This window comes from Apteryx mantelli, chromosome 4 (genome assembly GCF_036417845.1).
Source record: "Apteryx mantelli isolate bAptMan1 chromosome 4, bAptMan1.hap1, whole genome shotgun sequence".
NCBI classification, from domain to species: Eukaryota; Metazoa; Chordata; class Aves; order Apterygiformes; family Apterygidae; genus Apteryx; species Apteryx mantelli.
This window is the reverse complement of record NC_089981.1, coordinates 22,805,213-22,822,917: the sequence shown is the minus strand read 5'-3', so window position 1 is coordinate 22,822,917 and position 17,705 is coordinate 22,805,213. Positions and strand designations below refer to the sequence as shown.

Genomic DNA, 17,705 nt, shown 5'->3' with positions numbered 1-17,705 from the left:
TAAGGTTATGTTTTTATTCTCCTCCATTAGGGACTAAAGTAATGCACTGCAATATGTCATTTTAGCAAGAGAAAACAATTCAAAAACTGGTTCAATATTGCCAGGTTTTTCAACTGGAAGCTTCATATCAACATCAAATAACCAAGATGTAAAAGCTTTCAAAGGTCTTCCTTCTCTCTATTCTTACCATATTTTCCTATGTTAGATTTTAAAACTATTTTTCTGTAGTAGGCCATCTTTAACTTATCCTTCCTTTAAACGTTCTTTCGACATTTTACAATATCTAATTTTTTTATATAAAACTTACTTGTAGTTCCTGGAGTGCTTCTAGTGGTAACTGAAATGAAAAGAAAAGTATTACTGCAAGTTTATCATATGTTTATCATTATCACCTGCAAGTTTCAGAAAAAATTATAAAGGTAGTTTTCAATATTCCATTTATAATTTTTTGCTGAGACACTGAGACAATTGCTATTAATGTATTAAACCATACTATTTGCTTTAAGATCCCAGGAGGATATTGAAATGCAAACATATTTTCAGAATTATGAAGGCACCCTGTACCTTTATAGGCATGATTTCCTCCATGAGGAGTAAACCATTACAAAGTGCTTCAAATCTTCTTAGTGCAGTGTAATAAAACTTCATAAGCATCACTCTAGCTGTTTTGACTGTGACAAGCCCACATATTGTGCACTGTATCTTTAAAATATTTTTCTCAAAGAAGATAACTATTTGATATGTATCTCCGTTGAAGCTTTACCTGTGGTGGTAGGAGTACTAAAGGAGGTTGAAGAGACTGTAGACGGAGTACTAAAGGAGGTTGAAGAGACTGGAGACGGAGTTGTCGGACAAGGAACAATACTTCCAACAATTATAGATCCGTTTTCTCCACACACGTATGTTATACACATGTCACCTTCCTGTATTTGCCCCACAGGATCTCCCACTTCATATCTCGTTCCATTGATCACACAAGGACAGCCTGTAAGAAAGAGTTTTATTGTGCAGTTTTTCTGCTAAGTCTATCAGGTAGAAGAAAAAGGCAAAATTCTTATGAAATTGCCCAGGACACAAATCAGCATTTAAATGCATCATGCATGCTCCTCTCAGAGCTATACCTGGAGCTTAGACCTATTCATCACACTAACTTATCTTTACGTTTAGAGGAAAGTCAAAACACATCTAATAAAGCCCTGCACAAAATGACTTGGAAGAACAGACTTACAAACTAGGTTTTAAAATACTTTGAGAAAAGTAACACCTGCAATTTAGCATTAGACACTTTTCTATTATACTGCATGTTCCAGGAGGTCAAAGTCTTATAGAGAAATCAGTTAGCTTGGATATGGGACAGGGGGGAAAAGAAGGAAGAGACATGAGAGAAAGGTTGAGCAAAAAGTACTAACAGCAACATTCAACAAAAGTGCTACCCAATTTTCTTTTGCCACAACTTTAACTTGCACTGGAAAAAATTATTCCGAATCAATACTAAGCCTTTTGTAGAGACAGACATAGCCATTTATGCTTCTTTTTTTCCTTTTATTTGCAGGAAAAAAACAGATATTACTTACCTGGGATTGTTGTACAGTTTGTGACTCCTGAGGAGACACAGACACTAAAAAGAGAAATGTCAAAAATTAAAATGTTGCAATCCAGCAGCAAGTTAATTCTAGAAATATTTTCAGATGTTTTATGGCACACTGTTAGCACAATCAAGAGCACAGAAACATATAAATTTGTCACTTCATCTTCATTCATACAATGAGTATTTCTCTGGATGTAATGCTTTCCAATATTGACTATTGTTATTTCGTTCCAACACAATCATCATTTTGCTCTCTTGAAGTACAGTGTCTTAAACTACCATGAACTGCTTTGTGTTGTAAATTGCAACAGCGTAATAACAGCTGCTCTTTGGGGAGTGAATTTTCAAGCCAGATCAGTTATTTTGCCTCAGCTGACCATGTGGATTCATAGATGTCAATGCTATCATTAGTGAGGCACTAAGAGTGAGCAGCTAAGACTTGACTATCTCTTTCAGAGATAGCAGAGATCCTTTCAGATTAGAGTGATTTTGAAAACCTAGTCTTAAATGCAAATGCAAGGCAGATTAGCCCCCCTCTTCCTGAAGAGCCAGCAGAATCAAAAGGTTGTTCTAGAGACACATCCAGACTTCATGTCGTTGTATCATTTATGACACTTCTGAGAGTAAATTTAATGATGTTACTAATATACTTACTAAAAAGACACCATCAACTTGAAATCTGGAGTATTTCAAATTATGGATGAAAAGCTTAGAATCTTTATGTCTTGGAAGTGCTGCTTCAACAAATTTTACAGAGTTTGAGTCTCATCTGAGTATATAATAATAATAATAATTATTGTGTCAGAATAAACTGACATTATTCCTCTGATTTGTACAGATAAATACTAATATATACCAGCTCTTCATTTAAAGATGCTTCTCTACTTATTAAAACACATGCTTAAGGCCTAGTAAAGGAAATGATAGGCTCAGCATACATAAATTCTTTCCTGAATGACTGCATGTGTTTTTGCATTTCTACATACCATCTTGTGCAGTTCTCTTCTACAGGTATTTCTTCCTCAGGTTCATAATAAGTTCCATTGAAGTAACACCCACAGTCATCTCTGGTCTCGCACTTCTTTGTCTCTTCATTATAAATGGGCTTCTCTGGAGGGCATCTGGGGTAGCAACCTGTTGAGATCACAAGTAGCACAAAGTACAAGATGAAGAAAAGAATAAACAAGTTAACTCAATGATAGGATATCTTCTGAAGGTAAATCACTATCATTAATAAATGATTCTCACTGAATCAGCATAGTGAAAGAAACGGAAAATTCCCACTGAGTTCAAATTAATCCTTGGACAATCAGGCTTTCCAAAAGGTTTAAATCTTCAGCAGTCCCCATTGATGATATTGGGGTGACGAGGCTTAGATAAGACTCTACTCGTGAAAAGCAGGAAAGCTTTTTTCCTGGTTCAACACATTGGAGCAACCCCTAATTTACACTATATTCTATGGGCAGCTGGTAATTTTTAAGACAAAGAAACTTAACTATTTTTCTGATATTGAAATGTGATCACTTTCCCAATAGTATTTTTGTTAAGAATATGGAAGTGGATTCAATAATGAACAAGGTTTTCATTACCATTATTGGAATAGTAGACTTGTTCATGCACCTTTAATAAACAAGCTATCTCCCCCCAAAACATATATCTGCATTTTCCCATACCGTCTGCCAGTGACCCAAACCCTACCTGCAAGGGATTAATCACCTCTCAGCCCTCACTGCATTTCATAAATTACTACATCCTGCTTCCAAAAATAAACAACTGTCGTAAAACGTCCAATTCATAATTACATCAAGTCCTCTTTACACTATACTGGAATTGTAAATAGCCTATAAACTGAACATAATTAATAAACTGATAATAATTAATTGGCAGTTAGAAGTCACTTGGCACTGCCAGACTGTATTAAAAATGTCCTAACAAAAGAAAGTGTGTCCTACATTCGTACTGAAGATAAAAAAAATAATTTTAAAAATAATTGGACATACAATCATCTACCTTCTGATGCTTTACAGATTTCTTTGATAATCTAAACTGATCTGTTTCAAAATAAGGGTCACTTGAGCTTTCTTTATCAAGTATGTTACCAGCAGCACAAGGATTAAAATAACCAAGTTAAACTCAGGGCAGTTCTTTCCAATCCCTACACTGAAGATAGCCACTTCTGGTCCAGACCAAAAGAAAAGACTGCGTGGCCAAAAACATGCCTGTTTTCTCCAACTTTATTCTGTGGTATAATAGAAGACATTTATATCCTCATTCACATTCTTAGATTGTTACAGTTCCTGTAACATTACTATTACAAAGCAATACCAAGGTGCAATCCCTTTTCAGTTATCAAGCATAAGGCCTTTCTCCTACTTGTATTACATCTCTACATCTTTTAAGGGGTTTGATGGGATTTAAATGGTGTCTGTACCTTATGCTGGCCCTCTAAGTAGGACGGAATGCAGAATAAACTGGCTAAGTTTCACATCTTGATCTTAAAGCCTAAACAAAAACTGCAAAGGAGATGCACTAAAAAGCTTAGTTTTATGTATGTTAGCAATGTGACTATCATCCACTGATGTTTATAAATATTAAATTACACTGCATGAAATATTTATTTAAGACTGGAGACACCAGTTCAACCTACAAGAACATTAAATGATATCTAAACAATGCTTTATGAAATAAAAGATAAAAATGGCCGTGAATTTATTACCTTCCAGGTATGGTACTGAGAAGTTGGTGCTGACATTATTGATCATCTTGCAGGTCATGATGTCACTGCCACAAGGCTCATAGTGCCACTCGCACTCATCACGAGGGTTGTAGTAGTCACAAAATATTGCTGATGAGAAAAAGCAGAGGCCGATCAAAAATACAATTGCCAGAATACAACTCGGTTCTTGCCTTTAATGATACATGCTAAATAAATATACGTGATAAGCTGGCACTAATTCTCTTGAGATACAACGCCTGAACCTTCTACTCTACTGAACTTTTGGGGAGTCATAACTCTGGAGCCCAAGATTCTGATACTAAACACCAGAGCTGCAGGGGGAATATGTCTTGATTCAGATCACAAAAAAAATCCAGAATCGGTGTTGATTTTAATTTAAAATGAATGGAGAATTTCTGTGAGTTTTTTATTCCCTGACTATTAGCAAACTCCTAAATACTCTTGTGGCATATTCAGAGCAATTTTACCTTGCTGTATCACATGGGTCAAGAGTCATCTCCAGCAGGCCAAGAACAAGCATATGAGATTTTATGGATAAACTTAAATAGAATTCAGTTTACATGACTACGAACAGAGAAAGGAACTTTTATACTCTATAAATCAGAGCTGACTGAAACTTTTAACTTCTGTTTCACTGACTGTTTTTTAAACTTGAAAACCAGCCTTACCTCTGAATCAGAATAAATTTTTAAAAATCAAAAACTTGACATTTCTGACACTTGGAATCTCAAAATTTTGTTTTGAATACTGTTTTGGGGAATATTAATTTAAATACTATTTTACATTATTGTATGACATACTGGTATGAGCATTAGCTCATAATGGACACTGCTTAAAACACTCAATACAGACGAGGGGCACCTAAACAGAAGTACTTCAATAAACAACTGCTAAAACCAAATTCTGAATATGAGATCTTCCTGTAAGGTAAAAGATAACAGGAATTCCCATTCACTGATCAGAAAGCAAAATGGAAGGATCATTTGAACTCTAGCCTTAATATATTAAAACATGCTGGGCTCATTAAAACAGTAATAGAAATTCACATATATTATTTGTGTATTTTAATTCTGAAATATACTAGTGTTTGCTACTAGTGTAACCAACTAGTTCTAGTTCTACAAAATAACTAGTTCTGTTCATTCCCTGCTATGCTGAGAAAATAAATCATGTTGTACAGCCAGCACAACCCCACAGTAACTGAACTCATGATTTATTTGATATGCTCTTTGACAACAGCCAGCAGGATGCAGTTGTGTTTAACTGTTACTCACGGCATATATCAGGAGTTCTCCAGAACACACAGGCCTTAGCCTTGATACATTCTTGAGCATATGCAGCGACTGCTGAACAGAAGCATTCACAATCTCCACCACTGTCACATGAGCAGGCATCATGAACACAAGCTTCATAGAACGGAGTTGGGTCCACCTGTTGATAAAATGATGCCCCAGTTCATCTCCAAACTAGTAAACTTGCAAGCTAGCAATAATATCTCTTGAGGTATGAGATCTGAGCTGGGCAGGTGTGAGACTGTTTCTAAGAATTACCAAATCTCGAATAAACATTGTAGGCTGGAAACTGCTTACTGTATTTCAGATAATAATAGACTTGAAGCAGCACACCACCTTCACAAGTTGTTATGATCAAACAAAATAAAATACAGTCTTGGGTAGTGCCCACATCTTCTCACAAGAATTCCATTTTATTGCTCTCAAAACCAAATCAGACTGATGCCAATGAAACCTTATCTTCCAGCAAGCTTAGCCAGCCAAGTATTGAGCAACCTCAGAAAGGCTGCATTTCACAGCAAATATGAAGCACAGTTCTGTGCTTGCCCATTTTTGGAGTTTATCCAATCACACATTAGCAAAGCCTTTCTACCTTTTTGTTTTGGACTACACAAGGGGAAACCTAGATTGGAATTTAGGCCCTGAAGGAATCAACATAGAAACACATATTAAATCACTGTGAAAATCTTTGTGATTTTTCCACTGTGAGATAAGCACAAATTATTGTTAGTATTACCATATTTCAGATAAGAGACAAGGAAAAGAGAGATTGCACTGTGCTCTGAAAGCTGTAAGCCTGACATAGTACATATGTTGATACAATTTGGAGGCACTGCACTAGTGGCTAAGCCTGCCTAAACTGCATGATGTGGGTGAGTTCCAAGAAGATATCCTGCGTGGGTTGAGTATTACAAGGAGCAGTGGTCTCTGCAATGGCCATCTTTCAAGTATAGTAAGTTTCTGTCAGATGACAGGGCGATTACAAGGCCTTTCAGAATTTACAGTATCAATGACAGTCTCTCTACAAGAGATGGTGCAACCGCTGCACACAGACCTACCCAAGCAACATCTATGAAGCTACCCTGAGTAACAGTAGCAGTGAATCCGTGGTGATGAATATGGGTTTGCACAGCTTGTGCTGGCACCTCTGCTGCCACAGTTCCAGTGCGCCTGATACTCAAGCCGCTTTGATTAAGACTAGCTGAAGTGTGCTGACACCTTTATGTGTACTGCAAACTTAGCTGAAGATCACTCCATTTAACTGTTTCTTCATTCATTTCTGATAATATCTTTGTTCCTGCGATAAGATACTGTGCTGTCCCATCACATACTGCTCTCTACAAACCTTGGAGTGACAGATTTCAAAGACTGCGCTCCGGATGAGGTAGCATTCTTTCTCTGCCCAGGACTTGCGATGTGGTTTCACATTGCAGGGCAGGATCTCTTCTGTGACATCTGGGCAGGTGTAAGACTGCTTCCAGGAATTCCCAAACTCCAGAGCACTAGTCTCCTGCAATCCACTCCTTGTTGTAAAGTCATTGTTGGACTTGCCATCAAAGTTGCCACACAGACCACACACTTTGCCCTGGAAAAGGAAATGAACACATCCACAGCTTTTAAATATATCAGGAAAGTGAGAAACAGACTCTAGTAAAGGAAGAAAACACTGACTTTATAAAGGACAACTGATCCTCCCTGTAAATTATGTATTTTCATTTTTATTTTCAAATCATTTTTACAGAAATTAAATCTTCATTTGTCTGCCTACTTAGCAAACTACTCAATTGCCCATCTCTTCCCTCCTTGAAACCTATTATTTCTCATGTATTTCCATGTCCCTGAGGTCCTTCATCCAACTTGTAACACTCAAGAGTGGCTAAACTTCTTTCAGCTGAGAACAATGGATTTATTTCCCATTCTTCATGATTTATTCTAATTCAGCCAAATAAATACTGTTAATATAAACCAGAGAATTTGAATCTGCTCAAAACCATTTATATTAAAGCTTCTACTGAACTGACACCATTTACTTACCCATGAAAAAAAAAAAAGACAGTCACTCTTTTTTTCTCAAAAGAACTTTGCTACCTACCCTCAGGAGGGGATTTTTGGTAGTGCTAATTAAGATACATAAGCCCCCTCGAGGAACAGTATGTCCCTGTTTGTGCAACCCAGCACCTCCCCCCTCAGCCCAAAAAATATAGTGGTCTATAATTCAGCATGTTGGTTTTCAGAAACCTGAAATCTCCATACCTTGCATAGGGAATTTCAGTCTAACTCACGGCTGAGGTTCCATGCAGGTTTCCAAGTGCATACACACTCAATTTGCACCCCCTAAATTACTTTGGATGCCTAGCTCTTAGTATTCACAAAGCAAAGTGTCTAAGGTATTCTGAGTTTATTGCAATCATGTACTATGCATCCTCTGCAATGCATTGAAATGGACTGTAGGAAACTACAATAGCACCCACTACAAGCTATAATAGTAATAATGCAAGCTACGTATGAATCATCAATGTGTAGAGGTTCTAACAATGAAAGGAGGGAGGCAGAATGAAAGATCATTCCAGTTTCCTTATCGCATCCATTCATACTGCTGCTTCAGAAGAAAACAGACAGCTCCTTACTTGGTAATCAGTGGTCAACTTGATGAAAATAGTAGTCTTCTTATCCCAGATAAGCATCACACCATTGCTAGCCTCAATAACAAGGTAGAGGCCAACTGTTCTTTTTCTGTAATGCACTTCATCACCGATATCTCGCTGAATTTCTTTATAATCCTTGTTCTCCAACTTCAGTTCGGTGTTCTGAAAGGTAAAAAGATGAAAAATATTACAATACTAACTCTTATAAAGAGATAAAATACTAGAGCCCCTTAACAGTACAACCCATTCTGAGACTAAGAGCTCAAAGTCTGTGGGCTAACTTTCCAAGATGACACAAAGTGGTATAGCACCTTTGTCTGACAGAGCTAGAACACGTCTCAGTATCTGAGAACCTACCTCTTTACACACGGATAACCTTTACTTGTTATAGGTGGCTTTAAGGACACGGCTTAGTACTTCTACACATTTGGTGCATTACTTTATTCTATTACCTAAATACTTGGTGTATACTCACTGAATATCATTACTCACCCCTAGAAACATTTTAATAGCCTTTGAGCAGGTGACTCCTGTAGTTCCACATGGGACATTCTCTGTGATTACACTGAATGAGCTGCTGGAGTTTTTGTCACCACAAAAATCCTATTAAAAAAGGAATAAAAGAGCATAAGAAAATTAAGTAGAACATTTAAATTTGATTTCAATCTAAAAATAATTTAAGTGTAATCATTTAAATCTCCACAGTGTATAAATTATCACTGCTTCCTATATAAAATTCTAAATACATATGTATTAACACACAAACATATACAAACACACACACACAAATATATATTTATATACACACACACACCCCTATGAATACACATAAATAGTAATTACAGTCTTGTTAGTGCCAAAACCTGGGAAACAAACAAGACAGTAAAACAAAACAAGGAATATTTCTTAGAAGAAAAATATCCTTGTTTCGTAATCTCAGAATTTTTATTTATTTCAGATGACTGGTGATGACCTGTCACCTCTCACTATACACTAGTCCCGTTACACACAAGCTACGACTCCTTTATCAAAAGAACACATTCACACAACTTGCCTGGGTTGAAAATGCAACATTTATCAAGCTGCAAACACCTCAGGAACAGCAACACCAGACAACGAAGAATGACAAAACCAAACAGGAAAGTAGATTCTCAAGGCAATCTGAAAGCATTTTAAGATGGTAATTCAGCTCTCCTGATGAATATTACCTGAGTAGCTACATATTCACAACTCCCATCAAAGTCATAGAATTTTCCATCGAAGGTGATATAATGGCCACTTCCATATATGGTGCAAGTCCCATAGCACACACCACCTTTGGTGCAGCTCCAACCTCCTTTTTGGCAGGTACTAGAAGAGAGTAGAAGAGTTGACTTTTCAGATTTCACCAAGAGTGTGCTGTTTGGAAAACTGCAGAACAAACCACACAGCTATCTGACACAACATGGTGACATGCATAACACACACTTCTGTGTTACAGTGTGCCTTGTGTCTCAACTTTAATAGTTTAGTCTGTTATAAAATTATTAACTCTGGACAGCTACATTTCTTAGATCAGTCAATGATCATATTCAAAAATGAGCGCACTTTCCCAATAAGATATGCTTGCTGAAAACAGAGGTAGTTGGCTACCCTCATATTTTCAGTACAATCTTTATCTCCTCAGATGTCACGAAGTATGCCTGAGAATAAAAGCTTTATACCTACAGTGATCTCAACCACTGTAGTATTTAAGCCTAGAAATGACTACTAAACCCCTGCATGGAATATATTCTATAAGAAGAGAGCAGAAAATTACAACTAACCAGGTTTTACAGTCCACTGTTATTTCATCTCCATGAGAATACCACTGATTGTTATGAATACATGGGCAATCCTTCTCCTCAACGCAGCCTCCTTTCCCATCATCAAACAGACCTTGAGGACACACGCAGCCTGAGACACACTCTGCCTGGAACTAAGGAGCATAAGGAGAAAAGGAATTGTTATTTTATAAAACAATCACTACATTTTTCTTTCGTTTCTTCATAAACGCTCATGAAATAAACTGCATTTATAAACAAACAGCTTCATATTACTTCATTTTATAAGGCTTTTCTTTCTAGTATCTTGACTGCCTGAGAACCTGAATTATATTTTCACCTGGGAGGTATGCCTCTACTGAAAACCCAATGAAAAGAAAAAGGAGGGGGAAAACAAGAGGGATATGGACTTGAAATTGGTAAGAATAAAATCATTGGAGAAAAAAAAAAAAGAGGAAAGGGAAAATGAAAGGAAAGAATTTGTTATTTACAACTGCATTTCCTGGAATCCTCTGCTGCAGTGTGTCATTTAGCGAACAAAGGAATCATGACATGGAGAAAAATCATGAATACATACATGATCAGTTCGAGGAGTATGACAGCTAAGTTGTATAGGTGTTTGTGAAGTCCAGTTCTGAAATGTGTTGCAGTCAAAATATGTCTTGTGAGGAGGACATTCTGCTGAATAAAAACATATTGTTGGTTTAGGTGAATCAAGAAAAGGCAAAAGAAATGTGTGTGAGGAGTAGTAGTTACTGAGACACAAACTCCAGGGAATGTCAACCCTTACAGGAAGAAGAGGCTCATCGAAGACACCAGAACAAAGTGAACAGGTGCAAATGTTTCACAGAAAGAGAAAAAAAAAAAAGCACGACAAGGGGACAGTTTAAATAAGGAGTGAAGTTTTGGGTTTGGGTTTTTCTTTTATTTACTATAATGAATGTTACTTACTTGCCCTTCTTAGAGTCACTGAAGTGCACTGGAGCTTTGCATTTCGACAAACACTAGCAAAGAAATGAAATAAGAAATAAATTCAAAAAATGTAAGCTCAGTGTCTTCAATATAAATCTAAAGATCTGTTTATAAAAAATTTGACAGTATTTATCAAAGATATTCTGCATAATTTTTATTGCTATTTCAAGGTGAACTCTGTTGAAGTGCACTTGTGAATATGCACTTGGGGAAAAAACTGGGGAGATTTTAGGCATAATGCATAGAAAGATTATGATTTTAAGGCATGACTGCTATTTCATTAATCTTTAATATTATGCTTTTTGATGACTCAGAAAACAGATAATAATGCTAATTTAAATCAAAGCTTTCATGTGGATACATAGTAAAGTTTCATGCCTGTTCAAGTCACATGCTGCAAACTTTGGCCTGTATGCTTAAACTCCCACTTCACCCCTCCTTTGGAGAGAAGGAAGTACTTCACTGTTCATACTGATGATTCATGCTGCATTGATTCTGCAAACAGTCATCAGAGTTCATGATAAAACACCAGGATCATGAAGGCTGCTTTCAAAAGCCTATGTTACAGTAAATACATATCAAGGGGACTTTTCTGCAGTGGAAAACATTAGAGAAACAATCTGTATCTGACAGAAAAGCAAACAACAGCATAACATTATAGTTGGGTATTCAGCTTCCTTCTCCCTTTGCTCAACAAATTGCTATTGACAGTGCAGCTTCAGGATCACATTTATCTGTGAAGGCCAGTACTCCCATCGCAAAAAAAAGTTGTACATCTCATTTATTAATAAATTACATTACAACAGGACAATGCTTTGCTCAGCATGAAAATGGTGTGCAATATATTATAAATGTTCATTAAAGCACCATTAATAGCCAGACAGCTTACACTTAATAAGCAAATGTAAAAAGGGCTTTTATCCCCACAAACAAGAAGCCACAGTAAAACATACCAACGCTCATCATCTTTTGTGACATAATCCCCTGGTTCCAGGTATGACCCCCTGAAGTAACACGGGCATTTGGAGATGGGCACGCATGTATCCTGATTGTCTAAGTAGGTATTGTCAGGGCAACCGCAGCCGTCCACAGGAATAAAGTCTTGCAAGCAGTGCTTTTCACCATCAGCAACTGAACGACAGGTTTGCTGGCACATTGTAAGATTGTAAAGAAAGATCTGGTTTTCTGGGCAGGCAGATACTTCCTTAGCTGGAGGGGAAAAAAAAAAGGAAACAGATAAGTAAGTGATGTGGAAAGGACAGTTTAACCCTGACATTTTTTTTTTGGTGTCTTAGCTTTGCAGCATGTAACGGTAAAATACTCCCTTAGATTCTATTAAAGCATAAAGATATCATAACTCACAAGTAATACTAGTTTAACCTTGTTTACCACTTAAGGTTGCCAACTGAAAGGTAATAAGCTTCATACTCTAAAGGTAACATTCTTCCTTAAATGAGGATGCATGATTCCTATCACTGAAAAAGAAATCCATTACCTTTTTAAGGGATTGCTATTTGTCTTTTGTCATTAATTGATTTTGTAAAGCCCTACTGATAGTTACTATTTTCATAATCGTATCTTTTTCCATTGTTTTGCATACTGATAACCATAGAGAGAGAATGCAATGTAACAAAATCCTATTCTCAAGGTCACTATACTATTGCTGATAAGCAAACAAAACGATAAAAAAGACACTTACAACAAAGACAATGTAAAAGCCATGATGTCTGAGATTCCATTAGCCAAAGAGAGAAAAAGCATAATTAGTAAAATTGTGGAAAGAAGGTGAAAGTGAAAAATGCTACTTTCTAACTTTTAAATGTTTCATGAACAACTGACCGCTAAAGAATATCACATCAACTAATAAACATTCCAAGCACTGTCTCTTTTAATTCAACTGGACGTTTCCAAGATATTCCAAGTCCCTTGAGATCTGTGTAACAAAACTTAAGCAATATTCATTCCTGGTGGCTAATTCCAGTGGGATTACAGTTCCACTACTTACTGCAGACAGTTTGTCTCCAGCCTCCAAGTATGATCCCTTTGAAAGCACAGGCCCTTGAGTAAGAGGACAGGGCAGCACACAAGCATTCCTCACTGTCCTTGCAGAGGCAGGTGTCATATTTACATTTCTGAAACAAGAACCAAAGGGTTAATAAACCCACAGGAGAGCAATTGGTAATTCCAACTCATCTTTCATGAAATATCCTGTACCCTTTTTCTGATATAGCTTTTATTCTTTCCCACAATCAGAGAGCAATAGAAGGAATGAATAAGTTCAAGGATTGAAAGTGCTGCTTCATTTCATTCAGAATGAAAAAGTTTGGATGCTTATCCTAACCTGAGCCAAGCCTCCTGAATTTCTAAAAAGTAACCAGCCTCCCAAGAACACCTTTCTTAGAGGACAGTGATGAGCACAAGTGGAAAAGATACCGTGAAGAGTCTGGCACAACAATGATTTGGTGTTACATTTCAACTCATAAGGGAAACTTAATAAATATTTTATTATTTTTTCTGACTTAATAGTAACTAATCTGTAAGGGTAGACTTAAGCTGTTTGTACATAATTGCATCTCTTGAATTCTCCTTTCCAGTTGGAAAATCCAATAAAAACATACATTAAACACAAAACCAGAAGAACAATAATGACCTTCTAAAGCAGCACTTTGTGAGAATCCCATTATAGGAGATACTTTGGATACATGCTATGCTGCCTCAGTTAATCACCATAAAACCTTCACCAACTCTTACTGCCAAGCTATACAGTAATGTCTCAAATGTTTGAACAATGGCCTACATCACCTGTTTGAAATAAACCAGTCCTAAAAGGAGTGCAAGACTACAGTACCTTATAATATTCTGAAGGATCAATGACTAAGTGACATCTGGCAAAAGGACCCTCTGATTTTTTCAGCAAAGAACACCAATGCTCAGCATAATTTGCTGCAAGAAAGAAGGAGAAAAATGAAATTATATGATTACATTCATCACATTCACTTATTTTTCTTGTGCCATGCCCAGTTTCACATATCAATAAATGCAATGCAACAATACAAACGAGACAACTGGATGGACTTTGGGGAATGGAGCAATTACATACAGTCACTGTACAAATCTATTTATTCTCTGATTCAATTATCTAGCAGTAGACACACAATCATAAAGTCACAAATCATATCTTACTGCTGCAAGCTGTCCATATGGAATTGCCACAGACATTTCCAGTTGGGGACTGTAAAGCTAAGTTAAACATAAAAAGAAGTAATACCATAAAACACAAGCCACCTTTGCTCATGATATAAAATATTGCCCTGTCTTTCAGTTCAAGATTCCTCTGCAACCACCCCCTGAACTTTCACTCCATTTTGATGGGAAATCAGTGTTGGTAGGCACACATACTTGCAGAAATGTATTATTAATTTGTCAGTCCTCTAAAAAAGCATTAGTGCGACAGTACAACTCTTACAAGCCTACTGCAGTAGCATACATCAGAGGCTGCTCTTTCTGGCAGAAGCCACCCGTCTGACTTATGAGCATGCTTACCGCTTTCAATGCTGAGACTGCAGGGGTCTTCCAGCCTTTCTATCTTGTCTGTACAGGTAGACTGAGCTTTCCATGTGTTAGCAAAGGCAGATCCTGTAGCTTCTACCAGCCCACTGGCCGTTTGAAAGTCATCACCTTCTATTCCATTAAAATTCCCACAAAGACCTATTGAAAAAGAAAGTGAACATTTTTTCTAACTATTAGTTTTATTCTAAAAGGTCAAAGGGGGAGGGACAACTGATCGCAAACATTAGAGACAGAAGTTCATGCATCTGATTACTCCACATCAATATTAATGCGTACTCTAAGGACGGCAGATTCAGGAGCCCTACTTTAAATCTGTAACCTCTGAGAAGAATGGTCTTCATGAAGAGATCTCTGCCTCAGCAGATCTCCCCCAAATCTGTGGCTTTTATGCTCTTTGATGAAATAAAAACAACAAATGCTTCAAAAGCCTGGTTTTATAGATAGTTTAAAGCTAGACTGAGTAAAGAAGTAAGGAATATGCTAAGAAACATTCATACAGGGGCACAGGAGTGATAGGTCACTTTAATATGAAATTCATTTCTAGTTTGCTTGAGTTAATTCTCTTCCAAAGTTGCGGCTTCTGCCTTTATTTTCCTTCTGTTGAATCAACGAATAGCACAAATTATCACCCATGTAAAGAATACATGACTCTCCAGCTGTGGAACAGCATGGCTTTGCTTCCCATTTGAATGGGCACTTGCCTTCCAGATTTTCCTTGGCTGATGGATCCGCAGTCGCAAACAGCTGCATGACTGGAAACAACTGGATCTGTAGCCGAAGTCCAAAAGAAGTTTGTACAATGAGGTAGTAGGAAGATGGCTTGAAAACTGAGAAGCTGGCTGAAAAACAAAACATGAACTGTGCAGTAAACACACACACAGGTCACTGAAAGTAATACTTTTTATTAGCTTCTGGGGTACTGCTTGCCATGAAAATTTTGAGATCAGGATCAGATTAATCATTTTTTCCTCTAAAAGCTGCTGGACAGATAGACACAGTACTAGTCCCTACCAACTTAATAAGTTAATTACCTACAATGATTCAGCCGCAGGAGCAGAATCAAACTCAGATTTTTTGCAAGACAGCTTCAATGCTAACCCGTTAGTGCTGAAAAGTCTGAAGAGATTTCCTGAGAAAGCATTATCCCCAACGCTGTACACATTACTCATTACACATTACAATGAGTAACAGGTGTTTCTCCACAAGCCAATACATAACTATATATTGCTACTAATAAGATCTTAGATTCTCTACCCTGAGCAAAATGCATGGGAGGAACAGACCTTCTCCTCAATGTCTCTGGTATAAGCCATTGCTGCATACTTCTGGGAAATGCATTAAAGCCCTATAATAATCTGCCACATGTGATACTACCCAAGAGAGAAAGTCGTTTTTGAGCTAGTGATCAAGTTATGCTCTGATCCAGTGGGCGAAGACTGCTTTGCCTATTTGGTAATAATCCATTTTAAAAATGGCATATACCATACCATATCAAAATAAAGCCATTCATCTCTAAATGCTACTTTTCAAACGATTGGTTTATTTTGGCTATAAGATCTTTCAGTGACCTATATTCCCAGAATATGGCCTCTCAGCCTACAGTTTGCAGAAAGTTATTGGACTGAAACCATGCTGCCATTTTCATATTGCTAAATGACAAAATGCCTTCATATGGAAAAAGGATCACAATGTGGAAAACAGATGAAAACCGCTGGCTCAGAACAAGTTGCTATGACAAAACATGACTCAGAATAATCATCTCTAAGAACTGAATTGAGTAGATGTTAAATCAGCTACTCATGTGTCTCAACTTTTCATAAGGTACTCAGAAACAACTGAAGGCAGTGAATTTGCCTGTATTTCAAATGGGCAACATAACATTATCTAGACATTATGGAAAAAACAGCAGAATTGGCATACAAATACCAACACAGTGGAGGAAGTGGGCTTCCTAGTTCCTGATAATCATTTCTATTTATTATATGATCTATTTATCTACTTTATTTATTTTATGGTTTATTATACTATATTGCTTATTGTCTAGAGCACTTAATTACTCTAAACTTTTAACTACACATTGTAATTGTTTTTACACAAGCATTCACAAACTTCTCATCCCAAGAATGTTCGATCCTCCAAATAAAAAATTACTTCCTGGAAAATAATTTGTCATCGGCAGATGGGTCAGTAACTCAGAGGCAAAACATACTGTGTCGGTGTGCTGTCTGAACATATTTAAAAAGGAGTGATGAAGATAAGTTTTACATTTGTTTGGAAAGTTACTCCAGGATCCAGCAGCTGCTGATAATGACAACCTGCCAGTACGTAGGCTCCTAAATTAGATGACCTCCGTCAGCCTCAAGTGTCTATCTATATCTATTGGTTATTTTAAAAGATGCCAATGTCTCAAGAGAGCTGGGAGGATGAGGGGGTGCTACATAGCATACCCTTCTTTCCTGCCCTGGTTGTCCAGATCAAGGTCTCGGCCAGAAAATACTGCAGTTACTTTCTCGTCTCTGCTGCCAGGCTTCCTTCCCACAGGACAAAAGGCATGGGGAAGAGGAGGGGTGGGGCGGACATGCCTGAGCCTCACCATGACCAAGGGCCAGGATATTCGCACAGCGTGTACCCAGATTTGGAAACTGCTAAAAAGCCCCACTTTGTAAGTAGACTAAGTTATCTGTTTAAATTTAGGTCATGATAACTCCTCCTTCCCAAGCTACATGCCAAAGTATACTCAAGATGTATGAAGAAAGTGAACGGTCATCTTTTTCAATCAACCAGTCTGGCCATGAAATTCTCAGTGAAGACTAACCAAAATCACATTCCTTCCCAAGCTGTTTAGATTACATTCCAGTTAATTCTTGTTCCAACACCTGAAAAAAATTTCAGGCTTCTCATGTGTCTTTCACTTTTGGCTCTGAAAAGATAAATTGTTTTATCACGCCTACATTAGAAGTTGGCTGTGTTACATGTGACACATAAGGCTGTGTCCTTTACCTGACACATGAGGCACATTCACCGTCATCTCATTCAGTAACACGCTGCCATCTGATCTGAAAACCACCACCTGTGTGAAAGCAAATGGAAAAAAATGAG

The 17,705-nt window shown here is 37.3% G+C and overlaps 1 protein-coding gene across 1 annotated transcript in view; it reads right to left on the bottom strand.

The window, feature by feature from the left end:
* MUC2 (mucin 2, oligomeric mucus/gel-forming) overlaps nucleotides 1–17,705 on the bottom strand; it is a 54,626-nt gene that overhangs the window by 26,777 nt on the left and 10,144 nt on the right. The window contains exons 11-29 of the mRNA XM_067295338.1: nucleotides 17,607–17,676; nucleotides 15,308–15,445; nucleotides 14,580–14,744; nucleotides 13,885–13,979; nucleotides 13,042–13,168; nucleotides 11,990–12,245; nucleotides 11,016–11,068; nucleotides 10,642–10,745; nucleotides 10,068–10,219; nucleotides 9,471–9,612; nucleotides 8,755–8,865; nucleotides 8,245–8,424; nucleotides 6,963–7,202; nucleotides 5,600–5,756; nucleotides 4,305–4,433; nucleotides 2,575–2,722; nucleotides 1,575–1,618; nucleotides 782–985; nucleotides 308–337 (exon numbers count right to left, since the gene is read on the bottom strand). Of these exons, the coding sequence (XP_067151439.1) occupies nucleotides 308–337; nucleotides 782–985; nucleotides 1,575–1,618; nucleotides 2,575–2,722; nucleotides 4,305–4,433; nucleotides 5,600–5,756; nucleotides 6,963–7,202; nucleotides 8,245–8,424; nucleotides 8,755–8,865; nucleotides 9,471–9,612; nucleotides 10,068–10,219; nucleotides 10,642–10,745; nucleotides 11,016–11,068; nucleotides 11,990–12,245; nucleotides 13,042–13,168; nucleotides 13,885–13,979; nucleotides 14,580–14,744; nucleotides 15,308–15,445; nucleotides 17,607–17,676 (2,545 nt within the window). The remainder of the gene's footprint in view (nucleotides 1–307; nucleotides 338–781; nucleotides 986–1,574; nucleotides 1,619–2,574; nucleotides 2,723–4,304; nucleotides 4,434–5,599; nucleotides 5,757–6,962; nucleotides 7,203–8,244; nucleotides 8,425–8,754; nucleotides 8,866–9,470; nucleotides 9,613–10,067; nucleotides 10,220–10,641; nucleotides 10,746–11,015; nucleotides 11,069–11,989; nucleotides 12,246–13,041; nucleotides 13,169–13,884; nucleotides 13,980–14,579; nucleotides 14,745–15,307; nucleotides 15,446–17,606; nucleotides 17,677–17,705) is intronic.